The sequence below is a fragment of the Nanorana parkeri genome, unplaced genomic scaffold (assembly GCF_000935625.1).
Source record: "Nanorana parkeri isolate BGI_ZX_2015 unplaced genomic scaffold, ASM93562v1 scaffold215, whole genome shotgun sequence".
NCBI classification, from domain to species: Eukaryota; Metazoa; Chordata; class Amphibia; order Anura; family Dicroglossidae; genus Nanorana; species Nanorana parkeri.
The window spans coordinates 523,524-546,478 of NW_017306483.1; the positions used below are offsets into that span (position 1 = coordinate 523,524).

Consider the following 22,955-nt stretch of genomic DNA (forward strand, 5'->3'; position numbering starts at 1 on the left):
GAGGTCAGCGGTACTTAGACCTCCGGAGTCTGGGGGGAGAAGAGGCCTTTTTTCAGATACCTGGAAATACCTTTTTTTATTATTGTAATGACACGGTCACAACCCCATCAAACCTGCGCCGTGTACTCGCGTTATGCTGCAGAATGCATATAATGACACACTTCCGCACAGAAATCATTCCACGCGTCTTTATTCAGAAACACAGCAGTGGCCTTGTCTCACCCCCTCCCATCCCCTGTGTTCAGAGGCTTCTAGAAGGAAGATCATTCTTCTGCTGGGCATTCTCAGACTGGAGGAACGAGGCGGTCAGGATCCATTTATCTTGACGGTCATGATGCCTTTATCTTGACTGCCGGCCTTTTTCTTTACTGGCGATATTAATACGGCACCGGATCACGTGACGTGGATGTGGGGGAGCAGGGAAGTTCTCCTTGTGTGTCGGACGTCAGTGGGGTGGAAAGAGTAGGTGGCAGTGCACTATCTTTCTTTTTCCCTAAAATAAAAATAAAATAATTATTATCCATTGAATATGCAATTATATAGAGAGCAGCTCAGTTGTACTGCACACAGAAGTACCATAGATGCAGCTTTTATATTTGCAGTGGCGTCACAAGGGGGGTGCGGCCCGCACCTTGGTAACGCCAGTGGAGGGGTGACAACAAAATGACTAACGTTCATTTTGGTGTCACCCCCTATAAAATGTCGAGCACTCGGTCATGGACCGAGAGCCCGACAGTGTCAGGAGAGAGGAGGGGAACCGGCGGCATACCTCATCCCGCTGGGTGAACGTCCCCTCCTCTCTCGAAGATGGCCACGGGCAAGCGTCAATTAGATGACCGCGCATGCGCGATGACGTCACGGCGGGGTGTCACCCGGTCTCCGCTCCGGTTGACACCCGGCCTCGGGATGCCCGTGTATATTTGTACTAACATTTCGCTTTTTAGAGCAAGCCTTAGGAGGTCTTCTCTCTCCTTTTAGATCCAAGGTGTACTCCTCTGACCAAGAGGAAGTTGGGAGACCTCAAAAGCTGTTGCTAATAAAATTATAAGGAAAAGCTACTTCTGCGCATGATAAAATGGTTTTCAAAGTTTGTTTGGCAGAGAAGAGTTACAAAAGTAGAGAGATTAGGAAATTATATTGGAATGGCCTGTGGAGGTCTGGCATTTGGTTGCCATAACCTAGCTTCTTCAGAAGGACACAAGCTTTTTAGGATCATGCCATGCGGGACCTCCCTAAAACAAGAACTCATCAAGAATTAGTACAAACCACACGGATAACATGTACAAGAATTACAAGAAACATTTATTTCTGTTCTTATAAAGCACTTTCTTAGCTGAACTCGCAACTTATAGCCTGAAATGCCTCGCTGTACATTATTAGGAAGCTGACTGACTGCAGCCCAAGGCCTTCCAAGGACACTGTTCCAACAACATCTTCTGCAAAGTCATTGTAACAAGTGGACCTGTTATAATACGAACATTTGCATATACGTAGATTGTCCTTTAACCTTTAGGCCCCATTCACACACGAATCGCCCTGCACGTACATCTCCGTGCGGGGCCGTACCAAGCAGCTGCCGGGAAGGACAGTGCTGCGTGTGATTAGTACGCAGCCCCCGTCCTTCTCTATGGGGCTACGCGGCCGTACGCCCCCCAATGCTCACCTCAATTGCAGGTCCGTAGGGGTGCGGGTTTTCTGGCCGGGACGCATACAGGATCCATTCCGGCGGCGTATGAATAAGCTCACCCGCACCCCCACGGACACCCATTGGGAGATAGGAATTCCACACCTCTGCTGCCCCTCTACCCCCTGCTGCCCTGAGGCCGGGCCTTGGTTGGCCTGGTGGGAAATCCAGCCCTGCAGACATCCCCTTAAAAGGAGAACTATGAGTTGAGTGCTTTTCACTCATCGTTATAGTTCTAGCCGACCTGTGACAATGAGACTGTCACAGGTCGGCTGAGTAGATCAGGAAGTGAGCGAGCACTACAGGGGAATCCCTGCAGGGAGCCGTGAGTGACAGTCACTCACGGCTCTCTGCAGGGATAGATCGAGAAGTAAGCTCACTTCCCGATCTATGGAGCCGACGTGTGACAGTTTCATTCTCCCACGTCGGCTCGAACTATGAGGCTGAGTGAAAATCACTCACCTCATAATTCTCCTTTAATCAAGATGATGAACATAGTTTGGCCTATAAGTTATCAGTACTGGGCATTTTTATCTTCAAATTTTATATTAAAGATTTATTTCAACTCATAGGCGGACCCCCCTCCGGTACACAGCGTGTGGGAGTATCGCAAGGACCACCACTTAGCATTTCCTCCCTTCCTGGAGTTTGGCCAACATGTATCAATCTGCCCGTCCTAAAAGCAGACGTCACCAGCTGGGCTCTGTTCCAGCGTCTCTTCATTACACAGGCGGCTCATTGGCTTGCCGAATCCCAGCACTACATCTACTGCCCACCCGGGTCATGCTGTCCCTGCCTGCGGGAATTTAACTACCGTACATACTCGAGTATAAGCCGAGTTTTTCAGCCCATTTTTTGTGCTGAAAAGTGCCCCCCTCGGCTTATACTCGAGTCAGCGTCAGGTTTCTTCTTACTTACCTCGCCGAGCGTCGTGTCACTGCTGCTCCGGTGGGCGGCGCTCCGAGCGGGGTCATCTGGCAGTCTCCGGGTCCTAATTTAGGTGGCATTCCTTCGCTTCATGCTTGCACCACAATTGGACGCTCTTTGTGTGTTGTGCGTCGGGGTGAATACACGCTATTGGTTTTCTAGGTACATCTTACAGCAATGCAAACACTTCTTCAAAGAAAACATGTGTGGAGGGAAACCTGGAGGCCAGCAGTGCTGACTTACTGGTAGAAAATCTAGCTACCTGGCTGTCTATGGCTTCAAAACCTTCAGTCGCTGACCCGGAGCCAATGCGAAGCGAGAGGTCCTAACCCTAAGGCCCGGTTCACACCTGGGCATTTTGTAGCTCGTTCAAACGCTCTGCAAAACGCTCAAACACCGAAATCCCATTATTTCCTATGGGTATGGTTCCCACCTGGGCGTATTACAGGCCGTATGAACGTGCTACAAAACGCCCTACGCCCAAAGAAGTACAGGAGCTTCTTTGGGGCATTTTTGTCGCGCGTGTCCATCGGGATACAGCCAGGTAGCCCTTGGAGACGCGCGTGTGTCGCGCGTTTTTTTTTACCGCGAATCGCGGTAAAACGCGCGTCACGACAAACGCGCATATTCGATACGCCTAGGTGTGAACCCAGCCTAAGTAAGACTTCAGACTTTTCTGATCTGCAGTTCTTGCATGAGGTCCGTAGCTCAGAGGGTATTACATTTAATCAGAACAGCCAGACAATTAGTATCTTCTAAAGAACATCAGCAAAGGCAAACTCTTTATTTCTCTGGACCGGCGGCTGCATCCTTCAGCGATACAATAATGGCCACTAGATGGAGCATTCACAAATCTGTATATGAGAAAATGTGGAAAGTCACATCAAATGTGACTTTAGAGAAGAACTCCAGGCTTACAACTTGTAGGGCTACCCCCGCACTGCAAGGGTTAGGTGCTTGTTTTGGTCTAGTGGCAAAAATGAAGAAGATATATTCACCTGATCCTTGGCCCTGTGGCAGTGACCGCTCGCCTCTCTCCCCCTCCGAACCGACTGTGGTACGTGCTTCAGCATTCTCATGTATAACGGACCTGCATTAGACGTGATGATGTCATGGGTCCTTAGACCACTGGAGCCCTTCTGCTTTGTCAGTAATCTGGGACCCCTTCCTCTGATCCAGAAGAGCTGTTCCCAAACACACCCAGTGGCGTCACAAGGGGGATGCGGGGGGTTTGGCCCCCAGGTGCCACCATTGGAGGGGTGACACCAAAATGACTGATGGTCATTTTGGTGCCACCCCCTATGAAAAGTCGGGCACTCGGTCACAGACAGAAGCCCAACAGTGTCAGGAGAGTGGAGGGGACCTGGCGGCATACCTCATCCCGCTCTCATCATCAAGATGGCCGCCAGCAGGCGTCAATCAGTCAATAAGACGCATGCGCGATGACGTCATCGCGCACGTGGGCATGCGCAATGACGTCACGGCAGGGTGTCACCTGGTCTCCGCTCCAGGTGACACCCAGCCTTGGGACGCCCCTGAACACACCTTCGCTCATTGCATTTGGAAAGCTTGAATTGGGGGATAAATGCAGTTTAAAGGTGATTGGTGATACAGGATGTAGAGAGAGAGAATGTCCCGCGGCTCCCGCTGACTCTGTGAGGTGCGCTCTGGTTTAAAGTAGCAGCAGCAGCAGATCACAGACTATTCAGGTTGAGGTAATCCAAGTACGTGTTCTGATATTAGCACAGTTGCAATGCTTGCTGGATGACAGTACCATCCTGATTGCTTTTCCTTGTTTTATTGTAACATTCACCTTCTGGGTATTTTTCAAATGAACCCTTGCAGTGGGGCTACCCCAAGCACTGCAAGGGTTAACTGCTGTTTTTTGTCTAGGAGACTGAATAAAGAAGATATTCTCACCTGATCCTTGGCCACGCCTGGCTGCTAGACCAGACCCTGCAGCCTCTTCTCCCCTGGGCTCTGGCGGTCTAAGGTCCCAAGATACAGTGTATTAGATGGGAGGATGCCGAGGGACATACCACAGCCGTAGCGGAGGGGAAGAGAGGTGAGCAGTCTCTGGGGCAGGAGCGAAAATCGGATGAATGTTTCTTTACTTTATTCAGTCCCCTTGACAAAAACGAGCAGTTAACACTTGCAGTGCAGGGGGTAGAAATCTGCTTTACACACAAGCAGTGGATGCAGTGGCGTAACAATCACCATAGCGACCCAGGCGGCTGCTATGGGGCCCCGGGGCACAGGGGGGGGCCCGGCCAGGACATTCACTGGCGGCTGTGAAGAGGAACGCGCCGCTGTTCAAATCACTGTCGGTGATCTGTGCAGCGATGTGTTCCTCTCCGCAGCCGCTGCTGAGTCAGTGACAGCCAACAGCGGCGGAGGAGGAGGCTCGACCTGGCATTGGAGGAAGCGGGGCCTGGGTCGGCAGGGGAGGAGGAGGTGGGGCCCAGCAACGGAGGAGAGGAGGCGGAGCCCATCAACAGAGGCGGGGCCCACCAGCGATCGTGGAGCAGGAGGAGGCAGACAGGTAAGGGATGTGACCAGCCCACCTGAGACCCTGCAGAGCCCACCATAGAGAGTCTATGGTGGGTTCTGCAGGGTCACTCTCAGGTGGGCTGTGTTGGATACCAGGTTAACTCTGCCAGGGGTGAAACTAGAAATCACAGGGCGCCATACAAAATTTTGCTATGGGGCCCTGTGATTTCGGGTTATGCCCCTGACTGCATATACCTTAATCTGACCTGGTCTCAGCCTCTTGCAGTCCCTGTACAGCAGGGCTGGAGTGTGAGGAAGAATCAGCACAAAGAGGCAATCGGTGCACAAACAATTGCAGATAGGAGGAGAGTTCAGAGTGACAGAGAGATGAGCTCATCACTGTGCTGCTTCTCCTTTCACTGCCCAGTCACCGGATGGGTATGGAACCAATATGACCTAGGCACAGAGGAAGGGAGTTGAATGCCAATAGCCATGAGACTGAGGACATCTAGGTGGCAGAAAAAAAGTACTGCAGGGAATTAAAAAAAGAATATGACATTTTATGTTGTAATGGGACATTCCTTTTTATTTTTGGCTGAGGTTCGGATTTACGGAGTCAAACCTGTTGATGATCACTTAATAATGTTCATTTAAGCTGCTTTGCGCCACGCTGCGCTCCGATATAGGAAGGCAGCAAATCCATACTGCACACACCAAGGAGGAAATTGACATCCTTCTCCTAATGATCTGTTGCTAGAACGGGTGAAGCAAATGTTCCTCTGAAGCAGCCAAGAAACGGCAGAGCCATCTGGGGACTATTCCTGTGAGTAAGTGGCACTGTCTGTGCACAAGGCTGTCCTCTCCTTCTATAGCACAGCTGCAGCACTCGCTCTACTCCCCAGTGTGAACAGAAGAACAGATTTCACCTATCGTCCCCATATATTAATCTCCACCCTCCTCTGTACAGAAATGGCGGCTCAGATATACCTCTCGTGACCGGATTACTGTAAGCATAAGGGCCCATTCAGGCCTGTCCGCTCCGCAGCATTGTGTCAATGTTCAAGTGTAATGTCATACATTTACCTGCGTTGCCTTAGGGCAGCTCAATCAATTGAGGGGGCTGCTAACTCACCAGAATGGAGACAAATAACAGACATGCAGCTTTTGTTTTGACGAGGTGTAACGCAATGCACGGTAATGCCTTATTGTGCATTGTGGTGTGCTGCAATGCATGTGGATTGGAGGTCAGTGCATTGGATTGATATTGAGAATGAATGACACCACAACGCATGTAACATGTGATCATGTGCATCGTGGTAACACGTGGCAGCGCACCACGCTGGAAAGGTGCGAATGGGCCCTCAGGCTAATTTTCTTTAAAATGTGTCCCCTGGAGTTGCTCTGGCTGCCAAACTCCCCTATCCAGTGCTCTCTTTTTACCCATGTGATGGCTGTGATTGGCTGTCTCAGTGATCAGGAGCCCATCCAAACAGCTCCTGATCATTGCCATCTGCCCGGAAGCTGTAGGTGACAGAGCAGTTAGGGTTGGGGGTGTGAGATTGAACACTCTCCTATCACCAAATATAATGCATATATGTGGCAGCACAGGATAAAGCCCACCCCTAGAGTCGGATTTCCCACAAGGCCAACCAAGGCCCGGCCTCGGGGCAGCAGGAAGTAAAGGAGCTGCAGAGGGTGTGAACTTCCTATCTCCCGATGCCCGGGACATGTAGTTCTGGGCGCCGGGCCAGTAGTTGTTTTCTACATTTAGCCCTGCTTTGGCCAAACAGAGCTAAATGTACAGCGGCGAAGCTGCCGCTTGTTTTGTAGGGGGGGTGCATTGAGGAACCTGGCCTTGGGGGCAGCAGAGAGAGCAAAATCCGCCCCTGCCCACCCCTATGCTGCCATATATATGTGTACGGCCAGCGGCAAGAGTGTAACAACTTACAGACACGTGCTGTATATTCACATTAGGGAACTGACAAGCTTCCAAGATACTGGAGCCATGAGAAAGTAAAAAAGGACAAAAATGATTTGCCTTTGTTGTGAACTTTGAAGACAAACATCTCCGCAATGCCTAGAGCTACCTAGGTCAGCACAGGCTTGTTTTATTTTTGCTCGAAGTATGTAAATACTTCAGTGCACATTGTCCAGGCACAGGTTCACTTTAAAGCAAACATACCTGGTGAAAGTGTGCGTGTGTGCGTGCGTGCGTGTGCGCAATTTTATCACTGCTGCAAGTTATGCAATTTGTCACAATGATATAACATGTGTCCTGCACTGCCACCTAGAGGCTGCATAAAGAATATTCAATTCCAGCATCTCGGCACAGCTAAGGAAACATAATAAATATACTTCAAAAGCTCACAAATTAAAAGGAGACTTTTCCCCATAGTTCTCCTTAGGGTAACGGGAAGACACAAACTAGCGTCCTCCTGTCACCCTACGCTCAGTATATAGGGAGCTACAGCTCGCAGTATACCGAGACGTCGCAGCTGAAGCGGATCCCACAGAACTCTAGTAAGCACTATTTGCATCTTAAAACATATCTAAAGCCTATTTAAAGTTCTAATAGCGTAGGAGACGAGAGGGGAGCAGTCACCGCCGTGGAACCAAGGGAGTGTATCTTCTTTATTGTGACCCCTAGATCAATAAGAGAACTTAATTCTTGCCATGCGAGGGTAGCCCCACTGGAAGGGTTCATTTTTAAATGCCTGGAGTCCTTCTTTAATAAACCCAAATCTGGGTAGTGATTGCATGGTAATATTTTATAAGCGTACGTGTTGTGTAAAGTGATACTGTATATTAGGGATGCACTGATACCGGTTTTTCGGTATCGTGTACGAGTACCGATATTCTGCTGGCTCCATGTTTGTTTGGCCGGCTTGATTGTGATTGGCCGGGAAACCAGCTTCTCAGCCAATCAGCATCGAGCCGGATTCCAGGCCACTCAGGGAATCGGGCAGCGAGTAATGACCCGTCTCCCGGCTTGGCCAGGAGACCAGCTCCATACTGAATTGGCTGGAAAGCCGCTTCCCAGCCAATCAGCATCGAGCTGTTTACCCGGCTCCATGCTGATTGGCCGGGAAGCCGGTTTCCAAGCCAATCCGAAAGCCAGTAGGCGGGTCATTACTCGCTGTCCAGCTTCCTGATCGCACAGGAAGCTGTCTCCATGTTCCCTTATGGCACTGCCGGTCACAGAACATTTTCCTCTGACTGGAAGTTCCGGTATCGGGGAAGGTATCGGAGCATTTGGGCATCCCTACTTGAATCCCAGACCACTAAGGGTTTCCTAATGAGAAGGAGCCCAGCAGCTGTTTGCTTTCAGTCTCTCTCTCTCTCGCTGAACCTCCTTAGGCCTACCTACGTCTCACTAGTAATTCTGTTGCGGATAACAAATTGCCAGCAACAGAATGACTCAAACTTATCACAGTTGCTGCAGTGGTGCCACTCCGTAGCTGCTCCCTCGCTTATGATCTAGCAGTTTCATTGAGCATTCCATTAGGGAAATGGCAGTCGCTTTTGGGTTATTTTGACGCTAGCACCGGCAGAATTAACAAAGGAACATGGCTCTTCAGTTTCCAGTGAAGGGCTCATTCACATGGGCATGCGCATCCATACGGTGTGCACACCTCTGCAGGGACCTGCTCCTGGGAGGGACAGATACTGTGTGTAATTACATGCAGCAGCCTGTACCTCCCTATAGGAGGATGCAGGTACACACAGACCCGAACCATGACATCCGTGCAGGTCTGGGTGCCCGCACTTGGATGCACACTGTCTGCGTCCAAGTGGGACACCAATGTGCAGGTTCAGGTCTGCGTGTAACTGCATCCTCCTCCTCCTAATTATTACACAGAATCTGTCCATCCCAGGTGCAGGTCTCTGCACAGACGTGCATCCTGTAGGGATGTGAATGAGCAGAGCAGGGCAGTGAGGGGGAGAAGTCACTTCTCTGACTCATTCAGCTTTGTGTGTACATTTCAGCTGCAGCTATTGAGCTTTGTAAACGGATAAAAAGCAGATAAGGATTGCCTGGAAGCTTAGAGCTTCACCTGATGGCTGTTATTGGGAATACATTATTCATAGGAACAGTGGCGTAACAATCGCCATAGCAACCCAGGCGGCCACTATGGGGCCCGGGGCACAGGGGGGCCCAGCCAGGACATTCCCCATGATGCCGTGCGGGCTGCCTGGGTCGCTATGGAATGTCAGGCTGCTGGCTGTCACTGGCGGGTGTGAGGAGGAATGTGTCGCTGTTAGATCTCTGACAACCTGTCAGTGATCTTTGCAGTGGCACGTTCCTCCTCACAGCCGCTGCTGTGTCAGTGACATCCAGCAGCTACGAAGGAGGATGCTGGGCCTGGCGTCGGCGACGCAAGAGTAGGTGGGGCTGGTGACGTCAGAGGAGGAGGGGCCCGGCAATGGAAGAGGAGACAAGGCCCGGCGATGGAAGAGGAGGCAGGGCCCTGTGCAGGAGGAGAAGGCTGGCAGCGGATCGGGGCTGATGGGTAAGAGGTGTGCAGGGGTTTGACCAGCCCACCTGAGACCCTGCACAGCCCACTATACAGTCTACGGTGGGCTGTGCAGGGTCACTCCCAGGTGAGCTGTTTGGGATCTCAGGTGGGCTCTGCAAGGGACGTAACTAGAAATCACAGGGCCCCATATAACATTTTGCTATGGGACCCTGTGATTTATAGTTACGCCCCTGCATAGGAAATATATTTTCTATAAACCTGACCAACAAGTCATTTTATGTACTTTTAGCTCACTTCCTGTCCCTGCGACACCAGCATAAGAAATGGAGGTAGTGAGTGTCACCAAGGTGGGAATGGACAACAATTAAAACATTGTACGCCCTGACAGGAAGTGAGGAGAACTTTCCCCAGTAGGGATACAGACAGTAATAAAATTCATACTATTTTTTGGAGTTCTGCACGGCGCCATCCGTGTGATCACCACAAGCACCACTGTTATCGCAAGGTTGTAGGACCGTAAGGAGTGCAGGTGGCTTATGGGAACGGTAGTAATAAAAAAACATGACATGGGGTTCAAACCCTTCCCCGCTCTAACCCAAGCAAAATGGACGTTTTCGTCTGGAGTCTCCATATCACATGTTGTCCCTTTTGAAGTCAGAATTGTGTAACCCAAAACTTGCATAACCCATCACATGATTCCAGCCATGCTTTGTGTCCTGAAACTTCTAAACAGGTTATACAAGTGAGGGGCGTTTATAAAAGTTGTTAGAATAAAGGAACAATGTCACCAGCACACCAGTTTTTGTTAGTCAATGATCCATTTTAATGGCACATTGCCATCCAATACAAAAAAGTTGTTATTCACAAACAGACATTTGTGATGACGTACCTTGGCGCAGCATGCACGAAGGTCTTGCAGATCCATTGGCCATGACCGTGTCCTCCTCGCTGTCACCACGTCTGGAAGCTGCTATTTTCCGTGCCACATAGCGGCACGCTAGAAAAAAATAACAATGGAGGAGTGTTTTATTAAACATATTAGTAAATATTATTATTGTTATTATTATGTTAATTATTATTTACATTACTAATGACTTCCAATGCTCCAGTACGCCGGGGGTCGAGCATTGTTTTCAGAAGTGATTCAATGCTTGACACTCGGATTTCTGTTATCGGATTGTCTCCCATCTAAGCAACGGGATGTCGCCCAATGCTCAGAAAAAAGTATAGGAGCTTCTTTAGGTAAAGATCGGCATTTTTGGCCCCAACAGACGCCAATGGGAACTCCTGAAAAACAGGCTCTCGTGCGATTTTGTGTCTAACTACCATCTCCTCCTCCTAGTAGCTAGCTCTCTATTGGCTAAAATAAAAAAAAAAGCTAATGAAAGACGCAAAAAAATGTGTGCAAAAATGACCACAGACGCCAACGCTCAAGTGTGAATGTAGACTTAAGCTCGTCATTGATGTTAAACAGTATAGATATGGATCCCCCCACCCCATAGACAGGGGAGTCCCCCACCCCGCCGGGCTATTATCTTCTCACAGCGGTGGGAGTACCCCTGTCAGAATTAGGGATGGGCCTGGGCTCGGTGTGAACCCAGTTTGCCCAATCTGGGTTTACACCATCCCAGGCCCATCACTAGCCACAATACCCAAACGGTGTTTAGCTCAGCTTGTGCCAGCATCTTAGACAAAAGTCGAATGAAAAATGGATGTTTGTTGTATGGAGGGGCACCAATGGGGTCACACACTTCACGCATTTTCGGCAATGTATGGCCAGCTTCAGGGCTAGTTCACACCAGCCACAGTGCGTTCCGGCCCCATTGGGGCTGTAAAACAATGGATCGCATTTCGGCCGGCTCACTTTGTTTTGGATGGAAGGGGGCGTGGCGGTGCATTGAAGTCAATGACACCGCAGCCACGCCCTCCGGCCGCAATGCGATTGCCCGGTTCTGGCCTGGTGCAGGCAGAAAAAAAAATGCTGCAAGCACTATTTGTTCTGACTGCACCAGACCGGATCTCAGGCCCTAATGTGCCACGTGTTCGGGTGCAGGCAATCGCATTGCGGCAGGGGGGCGCGGCTGCGGTGCTATTGACTTCAATGCACCGCCGCGCCACTCCCGCTCCAAAACAAAGTGAGCCGGCTGGAACGCGATCCAGTGCGTTGCTGCCCTAATCAGGCCGGAACGTACTGTGGCTGGTGTGAACTAGCCCTCAGGCATTATTTTTTAGCTGATTATTCAACCATTCATATGTGAACATTTTTGTTTTTGTTCGGTTTGTTTGCTCATTTTTGTAGCATTGCATTAAATAAAAACAAAAAACACATTATACAATTAAAACTCTATTTATAAATATCTTTGCCATGTTTTGTAACAGACACGGGAGCGATCACATGATACATCCTGCCTTGTGTAACTACAGTAACACTAGCCGGGCTATTCACTGAAGTGTGAAGAGTGTGGAGAAGGCAGGAGATGTGACCAATCTAGGACAACATAGCTAGACTGGAAAGAGTTCTGCATTGGGGAATTTGTCTATGTTGTCCTAGATTGTTCTCTTCTCCTCCCTTCTCCACACTCTTCACCCTTCTCCTCCCTTCTCCACACTCTTCACCCTTCTCCTCCCTTCTCCACACTCGTCACCCTTCAGTGAATAACCCTGTAGATGTTTTTAAAACTAAAACTAGAATAAAAGATCATTTTGTTACATCTTTTTGTTTTCTTTTTCTTTTATAAATTTGACTTGTATTTGAGATAAAGGTTATTATATACACAGGAAAGCATGGAACCCTACAAAGTATACATAATATACCGCACACACACATGGAACCTTACACAATGTGACATGAGCAAAGTATATATAATATACCGCACACACACATGGAACCTTACACAATGTGACATTAACAAAGTATACATAATATACCGCACACACACACATGGAACCTTACACATTGTGACATGAGCAAAGTATATATAATATACCGCACACACATGGAACCTTACACAATGTGACATGAGCAAAGTATATATAATATACCGCACACACATGGAACCTTACACAATGTGACATGAACAAAGTATACATAATATACCGCACACACAAAAGTAACAAGTAAGTAGCAGTAACAATAAATAAAACAAGATGTAACAAGAAGCCTGCAGCAGAGATCTATAGGTTGCTCTGGTCCAATGGGGGGATGCAGGAGATGAAGGGGTTAACCCTTGCAGCACTGTGCCCATTCCCCTTGCATGCAGGTACCACTTACCATAAATGATCACTCATACCATCATGAGTTTAGTCCCTGGCACCTGTCAATGGAAATCCTGTGTGCAGATCTCAGTCCCTGGCAATAGTTTTCACCACTCCCAGCTGCTGCTGTTTACTCCAGTCTGCAGTGCAGGAGGGAGGGGGACCCGCACAGCATGATGGGAAGTGAGGCTCCCTCCTCCTCTCTGCCTACTCATCTTCCTGCACTTCCTGGTGAAGTCACAGCCCAGCCAGCAGCAAGGTGAGCAGAGCTGTCATCCCTCCTCCCTGGCCTCTGGCATAGCATGCCATGCTGAGCTCTGTAGTCCTGCAACTGTAGCTGCTGCCATGGGACTACAGTTCCCAGCATACCTATCTCTGCTCCTGCAATTGGGGGAGCATGCTGAGCATTATAGTCCTGCAGGGCGTTGCGAGAAAACTACAATTCCCAGCATGCATTTGGTGTCAGGCTTTCTCGTTGATGTGATCATGCCTGTGCAATGCTGGATGGTAGCCTTCTAGCTGCATGATCATGAGTCAGTATGCAGCAGTGCAGAGAATCTGTTATTCAGCATTGATCAGTATGAAGCTGCTGCCTGTGTATCCTGTTTTAAGTTCTGTGCAGGGCATGCTGAGTGTTGTAGATGCATGAGCTTAAATCTGGACAACTACAAGTCCCAGCATGCACCTGCCTTGTACTCTTACTGTGATGTGGTGCATGCTGTGGCAGTGCATGGTGGGCATTGTATCCCCGGTGACCCTGACTATGGATATAATGCACAGATTTTGCAGCTGCTGTAAGACAAATGCCAGTATACCCATTTATTGTACCCCGATCTGGTACTGGATCTGTTCACATGCAGATGTTGCGCTTATTATTCAACTGCAACATTTATATACTGGCCATGCCTGCTGGGTTTATTTTTTTTGCTCTACCAGCTGCATGATGCTTAAAGGGTCAGTCCATCCAAAGCTGATCTATTTGCTACAGGTGAAACTTGCTGGGCTGAGTCCCCTCCTTCTTATAACTTTTGGGGTGCAACAGGTTCGATTCAAAGGCTCAGTCCACCTTTTACAAAAATGTAATAAATGCACCCAAATTAATCAAATACAAATGTGCGTTTATTAAATGTTTGCATTGAAGCCTGCAGAGCATTGCAACCCCGATCAGTGCATAGCGAGTAGAGTGCACAGGCTCCTGCATTGTTTAAACCCCAGTCCCAGGTCTGTACAGAGCTCTGGATCTTCTTTTATGGGGCTGAAGGTAGCTGGGTCTTGCATTCTTCCCATTCACTGATCCCTTTAATCCTTAAAATGTAGTTTATATTTCTCTGGTTGGCTCTACATCACGTGGAGGGTGCGGCCCGCACCCAGGTGACACCATTGCAAGGGTGACACCAAAATGACCGACAGTTATTTAGGTGTCACCCCCTCTAAAAAGAAGGGCACTTGGTCATGGGCCGAGAGCCCGACAGTGTCAGGAGAGAGGAGGGGACCCGGCGGCATACCTCATCCCGCTGGGTGAACGTCCCCTCCTCTCTCTGCCGGCGTCCATCACCAAGGTGGCCACCGGCAGCCGTCCAACAGATGGTCACGCATGCACGATGATGTAATTGCGCACGTACGTGGTGATGTCACGCGCAATGACGACACGGCGGGGGGTCACCCGGTCTAGAGACCGGGTGACACCCGGGCTCGGGACGCCCCTGGGTACAAGTACAGATCCATATATTGGAATGAACGCGTACATACGTGCTTGGGTGGCACAGAGCCCAGCCAAGTTGGGCTCATTCACACAGGCATGCGCATCCATACAGCGTGCACGCCTGTGCAGAGACCTGTTCCCAGGAGTGACAGGTGGTATGTGTAATTGCTTCCAGCTACGTGTACCTCCCTATGAGGTTAGAGCCTGTACACCATACAGCGCTTGAACCAAACAAAATGTCCGTTGGTGCTCAAAAGTGACGACACGGATGGCGCCGTGCTACAGTCCAACTAAAGATAGAAGTCACCAGCACTCACTGTAAAGCGGAAAAAGGATAGCACATGACATGAATCGCCCTGATGAAGGGACTCTGCGTGGCCCCCGAAACATTGGCTTATTGACGCATGTGACATATCAATAAAAGTGTTATCCTTTTTGCACATTACAAGTGAGTACTGGTGACTTCTATCTTTACCTCCCTATGGGAGGACGTGGCTACACGCTGACCCGAACCTGCATGTCCGGGTGCCCACACTTGTCCTGAATGAGCCCTTAAAGAAAAGGTGCAGTGGGAATTTACCAATGGAAAACGACTTAATTGGGGGAAAGGGGGGGATAGGGTTATCTCTTCACCAACTTTGCAGTTGCTGCGGCCTACACATTGTTTGAGTTTACAAGAAAATGAATGATCACCGGCACTCAGGAAATGTCGCTCAAATCTTTAGTGTTCATTTATGTGAAAAACAGCGTCACATGTGTCATATACCAAGAGTAGCCTTCTTAGATTGGGTATCTGGTCACTAGAAGGGGACCTGATGGAGAACTTCAGGTCCCCCTCTGCTGATTGGCAGCAGCAGAGGGCGGGTGCAATAGCTAGTTTGCAATTGGCTATTGCAAAGTGAAATCGCCATTAGGAATCTAGCTATGCATTCCTATGGTGTTTTTTTTTTTCTGACTTACGGCGGCCCGCGGCCCAGATGTCAGGAAAAAAAAAACGGAGCAGAGAAAAGTTTACTCTGCTCGATCGAGGCATCGAGCAGAGTAAACCTTTCCGGGGAGGAAGTGTTTCTCTCCCGGGCGGCCGGGAGCCGATGGGCGGCCGGGAGCCGCTAGGTGACCCCTGTCAAATCGTCATTCGACCCCCGTCTAGATGCTGTAAGGCGTGCAGGTGACGCTTCTGTACGAAACATTGTTTATGTTTACATCTCCCCAGGGCCGGATTTACTCTTTCTGCGCGTCAATGCCAGGTTCCTCAATGCGCCCCCCCTGTATGCAGGCAGCATACAAGTGATCTCTGAGACAATGCCGAGATCACTTGTACAAAACAAGTTTGCGGCTTCCCCCGCTGTACATTTAGTTCCACTTGCCTAAGGCAGGGCTAAATGTAGAAAACAACTACCCGCCCGGCGCCCGCAAATGCATGTCCCGGGTGTCGGGAGATAGGAATTCTACATCCCTGCCGCCCCTCTACTCCCTGCTGCTCTGAGGCCAGGCCTCGGTTGGCCTTGTGGGAAATCCGGCCCTGCATCTCCCCCTGGCCCTGAATTACAAGGCAGCGGAGGTGCATATGGCCATGTTCATATACTTGTTACACATGTAAGCGTTTGCACAAATGTTTACACGACGTGTACCGCATAAAATACGGTCAAAATCGATCTGCAGACGCAACAACATTTTCTAGTTTAGTTTTCCGCAATTCAATCTTAATGAGGAATTAAACGCAGCTGTGTGATTGGACCCATAGCATACAATACCGATGCAGATCCTTATAAAACTGTATCTAATGCAGCATTGGTTGCAATGGGCAATGGCTCCAGATTCTATCTGCTCGAGTTTTGATAAATCCCCCCCATTGCATGTAATGGCTATTTGGTATACAGGGGATGCAGCTAGAGGAGGAGGATGTGGTGATGTATTTTTGGTGAATAATCAAATATTGATTAAATATAGATTTAATTGTATTTTCTATTTGTACAGAAAAAAAACTGGCTTGTTTTCATCCGGAGCGCTAACCAGCAATGGAGAGCCCACAGGCCTCACCAGGCTGTGCAACATGGCGCTGCCCAGATGGAAGCTTCACGAAAACCATCCTAGAGCCAGGATCCGGAGTGGACAAGCCCAAGGAGCATGCCACGTGCGTGACGCTTCTGGAGCACCTTGCTGACCCCCCGCCTGAGTTCTGCTTATCATCCGGGCCCGGGTATTCCGCTGGAAGCTGGATTGAAGTGGAGCTCGGGGAGGGCGATACCGCGCAGGACCGCCTGGTTGACCAATGTCTAGAAACCATGCTTCAGGGGGAGGTCTGTCAGCTGGACTGCCCAATAGGATTCCAACTTGTCTTGCGTTTGAAAAGCTTTGAAGGGGGCACGGAGGCCTGGGAGCTGGAACCCAGTGAGAAGATCCAAAGAGCCATAAAAGACCGCGAAAAGGGCGGTGCAGCATTCCGGAATGGCAACATCGAAGGGGCCGAGAGGCGGTATTCCCGGGGGCTCAGGCTTCTGGTGTGCACCCCCGGCGAGGCCGAAGAGGAGAAAGTGGCCCTCCTGTCCAACCTGGCCGCTTGCGACCTCAAGAAGAGGCGTTTTCGAGAGGCGGAGGTGAGGTGCACCCGAATTCTGGACATGGACCCAAACCACTTCAAAGCTCTGTACCGGAGAGGGGTAGCCAGGGCAGGCATGTCGGACTGGGAGGGGGCGAGGGGTGACTTTGACAAACTGCTGAAACTGGATCCGGGTAACAAGGAGGCCAAGAGGGAGTTGGCGAGCGTGCGTGAGAAGGAGAAGATTGCGCAGGCGCAAATAAGCAAAGCCTTGGGGAAGATGTTCCTCTGAAGCGGACCTGTTGCCTCCTGACAGCTCTCTGCACAACATTATTGCTGTACGCGTTATGTTACGTATCTCGCTGCCTTATTGGTCAAGCTCGCACGTGGACTAAACCACATCATAAGTTCCGTAAGAACGACTGACAAAAAAAAAGATGGCTGCAAAATGGCTCCCTCCTTTTAGCTTACAAGATGGCCGCTGGCTGTGTGAGCAGGTGACAGGTGCACTTTTCTGCTGACACGGGAGAATCTGTATAATTTACCTCAGGAATTAGAGATTTTTATAGAACGGCGTGTTTGAACGGTGCACGGGATGCTCTGTAATTATTATTATGTGCTAAATAAATTGTCTTATTTATATTATTTATTTGTGTTTTTTGTTATTTTGTGTGTGTGCGCCAAGTTATCCGATGTCCTCCGCACGGGGGGTATCCCATAGAGAGGTGGGAGGTTCTTGAAGGCCAGGTGTTTGCTTGCTATAGCATGTATGCCTAAGGCAGGGCTAAGGCAACCTTGGCACTCCAGCTGTATGAAACTACAAATCCCTTCATGCCTTTGCCTCTGGGAGTCATGCCTGACGATATCAAAGTCCTCATGGGACTTGTACTTCCACAACAGCTGGAGGGCCAGTTTGTAGATAACGAAACTGGAGGTAATGAAGACCAACTCTAAGGCCCCGTTCACATATAGCGACATACCTTTTGCAGCGGATCCGCACGGCCGGGATAGCGCGACTTTCGGGGCGACGTTCCAGCGACGATCCAGCGACGGTAGCGCGACCTTCCCCGTCGGGCTCCATAGAAAAAAAGTAAAATCGCGCAAAATCCGCCGAAAAAAGGGTCCGGTAGAAGCGACTTGCGACCGCGACGAGCGACATGGAGTTAAGACAGCTCCATTGAATAACATTACTAGCAACAAGTGATGCTAGACTGAAAACAACAGTGGTCAGAGCCTGATGGGGATGCTGAGACATTAGTTCCCCATTAGGTCTGCCTCCCTTGTGATTGACAAGGTTGCTAGCGGCTGGGGAATCCACCTGCAGTTAATCGCAAGGTAGATGGACCTAATGGGGAACTAGTTTCTGTGCATCCCCATTAGGCTCCGGCCACTGTCGTTTTTGGCCCAGTGTCACTGGTTGCTAGGGTGCTGTGGGCTGCATTTATTGTTTACTAGGATGCAGACCGTCGGTGTCCTAGCAACCAGGGACTCTGGGCTAGACCCACTGCAATTTTTTTAAATTCTGGAGTTCCTCTTTAAATCAAAACAAAATTTGTTCCCGTTTTATTAACCCTTCGTGAACCCAAATCAGCCCTAACTGACTACTTTTGGTTATTTTGTTAAGTGTTGCATTAAAGAAGAACTCCAGGGGCAAAGTTCATTAACCCTTGCAGCAGGGCGACACCGGCACTGCAAAGGTTGAGTGCTTGTTTTTTGCCTCGGTGCTAAAAAAGATATAGTAAGAAAGTTATACTCACCAGAACATTCAAGTCGGCTGGCTCTTAGACCGGTTCCCGGGGCCTCTCTCCCCCTCTGCAGCGTTCTAAAGGTCCCCACACACCTGACGATAATCGTACAATAATCGCGGGAAATCCTACTCTACTACTGTAAGGTCGCACGACTTTGAACTTACGGACATGTTCGAAAACCCGCCGAGCATCGTACGATGTTCGGCGGGTTTGTGGCATGTCGGTACGATAACAGCCGTACGGGCCGGTGTGCGCAAGCGCACACTGCCCGTTCGGCATTGCGGTCATCGGAAGCCCGCCCCTCAGGGGTCGTGGCTTGCGATCATCGCAAGTACGATCTGCCTATGCAAGATAGGCCGATCGTACGTTTTTTTTAAGTACCTTACAACCATCGCAAGACAAAAGTCTTGTGATAGTTGTAAGGTGTGTGCCCAGCCTAAGAATCCTGGGATCATCACATTCTATAGAAGGCTTTCATTCATCTGTGCAGCGGAGGAGGAGACACTCTCCAGGGCTTGCTCACAACGAAAGCAGTGTGTTCCAGAGCGGTAGCGGCAATCTTCCCCCTGTATTCTGGGGCAGGAGGGAGCGTTTTGGTGCATTGAATTCAATGGTACCGCTTCCACACTGCTTTCGGCATGAACAAGGCCTCAGTGACTGGAGTAGCAGGGAGTCGGCTCGGCAGTTTGGGTGAGTATAACTTGTTTTTAGCACCTAAACGAGCAGTTAACCCTTGCATTGTTGGGGTAGCCCCTCTGCAAGGGTTAAGAACATTTTTTCCTGGAGTTTTTCTTTTTTTTTAAATGCACAAAATTGAAAAAAAAAGCAACTTTATTTATTTTGTAAATCGCTTTGCAATACTTTTGTAGCACAAACATAATTTTTCATCTCTAAATGATTATAAACAGGAGAAATTATAGTATAGAATATGTATTTTATCTACAGTAACTTTTTTTTTTTATTATTATTCGTTTCGTTCCAAACGGACACTCATACGAATTCCGCTTAATTCCGACGTTCGGATGCATCCCAAACTCCGAATCCGAATGTTCCTTTAACTTTAGCGGGCTGGAAGACGAATCCACCGGCCCGCAGCTACAGATCACTGCCATGTGTCGTAAAAATTGCCACCTGAGTGCCTCGTTGCTATGGGAAACTGGGACAAACCTAAGCACTATTAAACGCCAGCAATATTAGTCACGTGACAGACACATCTGAGAAGGGACTACCATTCCCACAATGCTCCGCAAATGGAATACTGCGCAAGCGCCAATCGCAATGCATTGCGGTCTATTTATCGAAAGATGACTCTCCCTTACGGCCCAATGACCAACGGAAGAGATTCTCCACGCCTACTATTGGAAAGGCCCCTTGACCGCAGCTGATTGGTGAACTCTCCAGTCAACCAAGGCCGTCAGCACCGCTCATTGGAGAAAACGCTTACCCCCCTCCCATTACATATTAACAACCGAGATGTAGTGGGCGGCACAACAATTTCCGGCCCGCTATTGGCGGAGGGGGTGATGGCGTTGATTCTGATTGGTTGAAGGGCTCGCACACTGTTGTCCCACCTAAGGACGGAACCCACAGGCTCTTCCTGGCACCGGTGGACCTGGCTCTTCTTCTCCGGTGATTGAACGCTCCTCCTCCCCCCACCCTGCGCTGTCATTATCCTTCACGGCGTGACGTCACGGCGCCGGGTTCCCATGTGCGTGAAGTGACGACACCCAGCACCGTGCTCAGGTGATAGCAGGAAGTCAAACACCGTGACCGGGACCATCCTGCACCCGGGGTGTGTGGGCCAGGTGGGGTCACTGTGCAAGGGTAAAAGCTGCATGCACCTGACGGGTGTCATGACGTCATCCTGCCTCCTGTGCTGTTGAATGATTTAATCTGTTCCCATTATGACAGATCAGATCTAATATGACATCATTTCATCCCTACATTCACCTCTGTACTGACGTCATGCTGTCACTGATGACATCACCTGTTCTTTATTATGATCCAATGACATGATCAGTGACAGCCTCATACTAGGTGTTTGATCAGTTCTCTGATATGACCTCATACGGTCCCATCTCCATCCCATGTCATGATGTCATGTCATTATAATCCTGTCTTTATGATGTCATCTTTTCGGATTGTTACTCCTTCCCTTTTATCTTCATGACATCATCTGCCGTCTCTGGTATGACATCCCCATCGCTAAGTACCCTCTGCTGTGATGTCACCCCGTCTGTTATGTGATCATGTGTTTTCTGCCACCATGTGACATCATTATTCTCTCTGTTATGACATCATATGTTTATTTTCTAAATGTCCTCAGTCTGTCTTGATCATTGGGGTGATGGAATGTTATGTTTCAGGGCTTGTTCACACCGTGTCATGGATCGTTTCCTTTTCCGTGGGGATTTTTGAGCTATGTTCACAGCATTTCCGGTGCCGGGGAAAATAAAATGGCGTATGCGCTATTTCTTCTGGTCTGGGACCCACCAGAATGTATGTAAATGCATAAAATACGCATGCAAACGCACCGGAATACACCCAAAAGCCCATTTTAAGCTAAAAAAATGCACTGGGACAAGTCAAAACCGCACTGCGCCGCGTTTCCAGATCTGGTCTGGACATGGTGTGTACGAGCCCTCGGGGCACCCCGAGGCCTTTGCCGGCCCTCTGATACATTATAATGTGACATCATAGTGGAATAATCGTGTGTACAACATATATGTATCATACGTCTACAATGTGTCTGATGTCTTCAGTTCTGGGATCGCCGAGCTTCTCTACTGCAAGAGCGTCTAAGGCCTCATTCAGACGCGGCGTAAACGTCAGAGTGCGTCCAAGTGCAGACACGTGGACCCACACGGATGTGCAAGTCCGGGTGTGCGTATGACGGCGTACGGCCGCGTCCTCCCATAGGGAAGAACAGGCTGCTACACGCAATCACACGCAGCACCTCTCCTTCCTGGGATCAGCCCAACTACGGGCGTGTACGCCGCACACACGTGTACGCCCCGTCTGAATGAGGCCTTAAAGAGAACCAGTCACACCTGGACATATGCAGGATCTGAAGATTTATTATTATTACTAAAAAAGTAAAAATACTATTAATATTTTTTTATGAGTAGTAATGTGTAAGTCAGATTGTAATAATATTAACAATATACACTGAGTGGCCAGATTATTATGACCACCTGACGTTTGTAGGCAAATTAGCTATAATTTTGCGCTGAAGTTGCTAGAGGGCCAGACCATTATAAATAGGGAAGCAGGTTGTTTACCACGACAGTAGAAGTGATTTGTTTCTGAAGATACGGGGAAACAACGCGATTTAACAGTCTTTGAACGTGGGATGATTGTTGGCGCTCGGAGCCATGGAGCGAGTATCAGCAAAACAGCAGAATTCGTTAAATGTTCAAGAGCAGTTCATTGTTAAAGTGTTTAAAGACCGGACTGTCAGCCGAAAATCTGGGTCTGAACGTGTGAATTGTGGCCGTCAGCGACTAGTCAATGTTAGGGCAGAACGGAGAGTGGCAAGACTGGTACAAGACAACAGAAGGGCAACAGTGCAGTGTCAGATTCCTCCCATCACCTTTCAACATCTCGTGGAGTCACGAGGCGGCCCAACGAAGTACTGATGGGGTGGTCATAATAATCTGGCCACTCAGTGTATGTCACTTTATTATTACAATCTGAAATAATAATAATTCACATTCTAATAATAATAATTGTGCCAACATATTATTACTGCTATAATTTGGATTTATAATATCATTTCAGATCGTAATTATAATCTGATGTAAATTGTTGTTAACAATAATAATAACAACAATGTATTACTTATTAATTTTGACATTATTATTATTACAAAAGTCAAAATATATTTTTTTGGAGTAGTAAGTAATATTATTTTTTCAGATTGTAATAATAATCTGATTATAAATTGTTGTTGTTAATAATAATAATATAATTATTTCAGGTTTCCCTTAGAAATGATTGTATGTGGGGAGCTGGCTTCTGAGTGTGCACTGTGTCCGGTTAGGTAACAAGGCAGCAGCTTCCACCGCGTGTCTGATGGGTATTGTTGATCCTTAATTCAGAATCGTCTTGTTGTCTGGCCGTATCTGACTTT

General features: G+C 48.8%; 2 protein-coding genes and 1 long non-coding RNA gene across 3 annotated transcripts in view; 2 read left to right on the forward strand and 1 right to left on the reverse strand.

The window, feature by feature from the left end:
- Positions 1 to 332: 332 nt before the first annotated feature.
- Positions 333 to 12,951, reverse strand: LOC108786532. The gene is made up of 3 exons (XR_001941209.1): positions 12,851 to 12,951; positions 10,469 to 10,576; positions 333 to 493 (listed from the first exon to the last, which is right to left on the reverse strand). It is a non-coding gene; the product is annotated as an uncharacterized LOC108786532 (long non-coding RNA).
- Positions 12,952 to 13,025: 74 nt separating this feature from the next.
- FKBPL (FK506 binding protein like) lies at positions 13,026 to 17,378 on the forward strand. The gene is made up of 2 exons (XM_018555847.1): positions 13,026 to 13,093; positions 16,514 to 17,378. Exon 2 carries the CDS (start codon positions 16,555 to 16,557, stop codon positions 17,365 to 17,367), a length of 813 nt encoding a protein of 270 aa, XP_018411349.1. The 5' UTR covers positions 13,026 to 13,093; positions 16,514 to 16,554; the 3' UTR covers positions 17,368 to 17,378.
- A 2,987-nt stretch (positions 17,379 to 20,365) lies between these two features.
- ATF6B (activating transcription factor 6 beta) overlaps positions 20,366 to 22,955 on the forward strand; it is a 33,645-nt gene continuing 31,055 nt past the window's right edge. Inside the window, exon 1 of the mRNA XM_018555853.1 lies at positions 20,366 to 20,452. The gene's annotated coding sequence lies outside the window, so the exon portion shown is untranslated. The remainder of the gene's footprint in view (positions 20,453 to 22,955) is intronic.

Bases quoted from the DNA above. Each gene is read 5' to 3' on its own strand.
- FKBPL (XM_018555847.1), top strand. From the start codon at position 16,555: ATGGAGAGCCCACAGGCCTCACCAGGCTGTGCAACATGGCGCTGCCCA.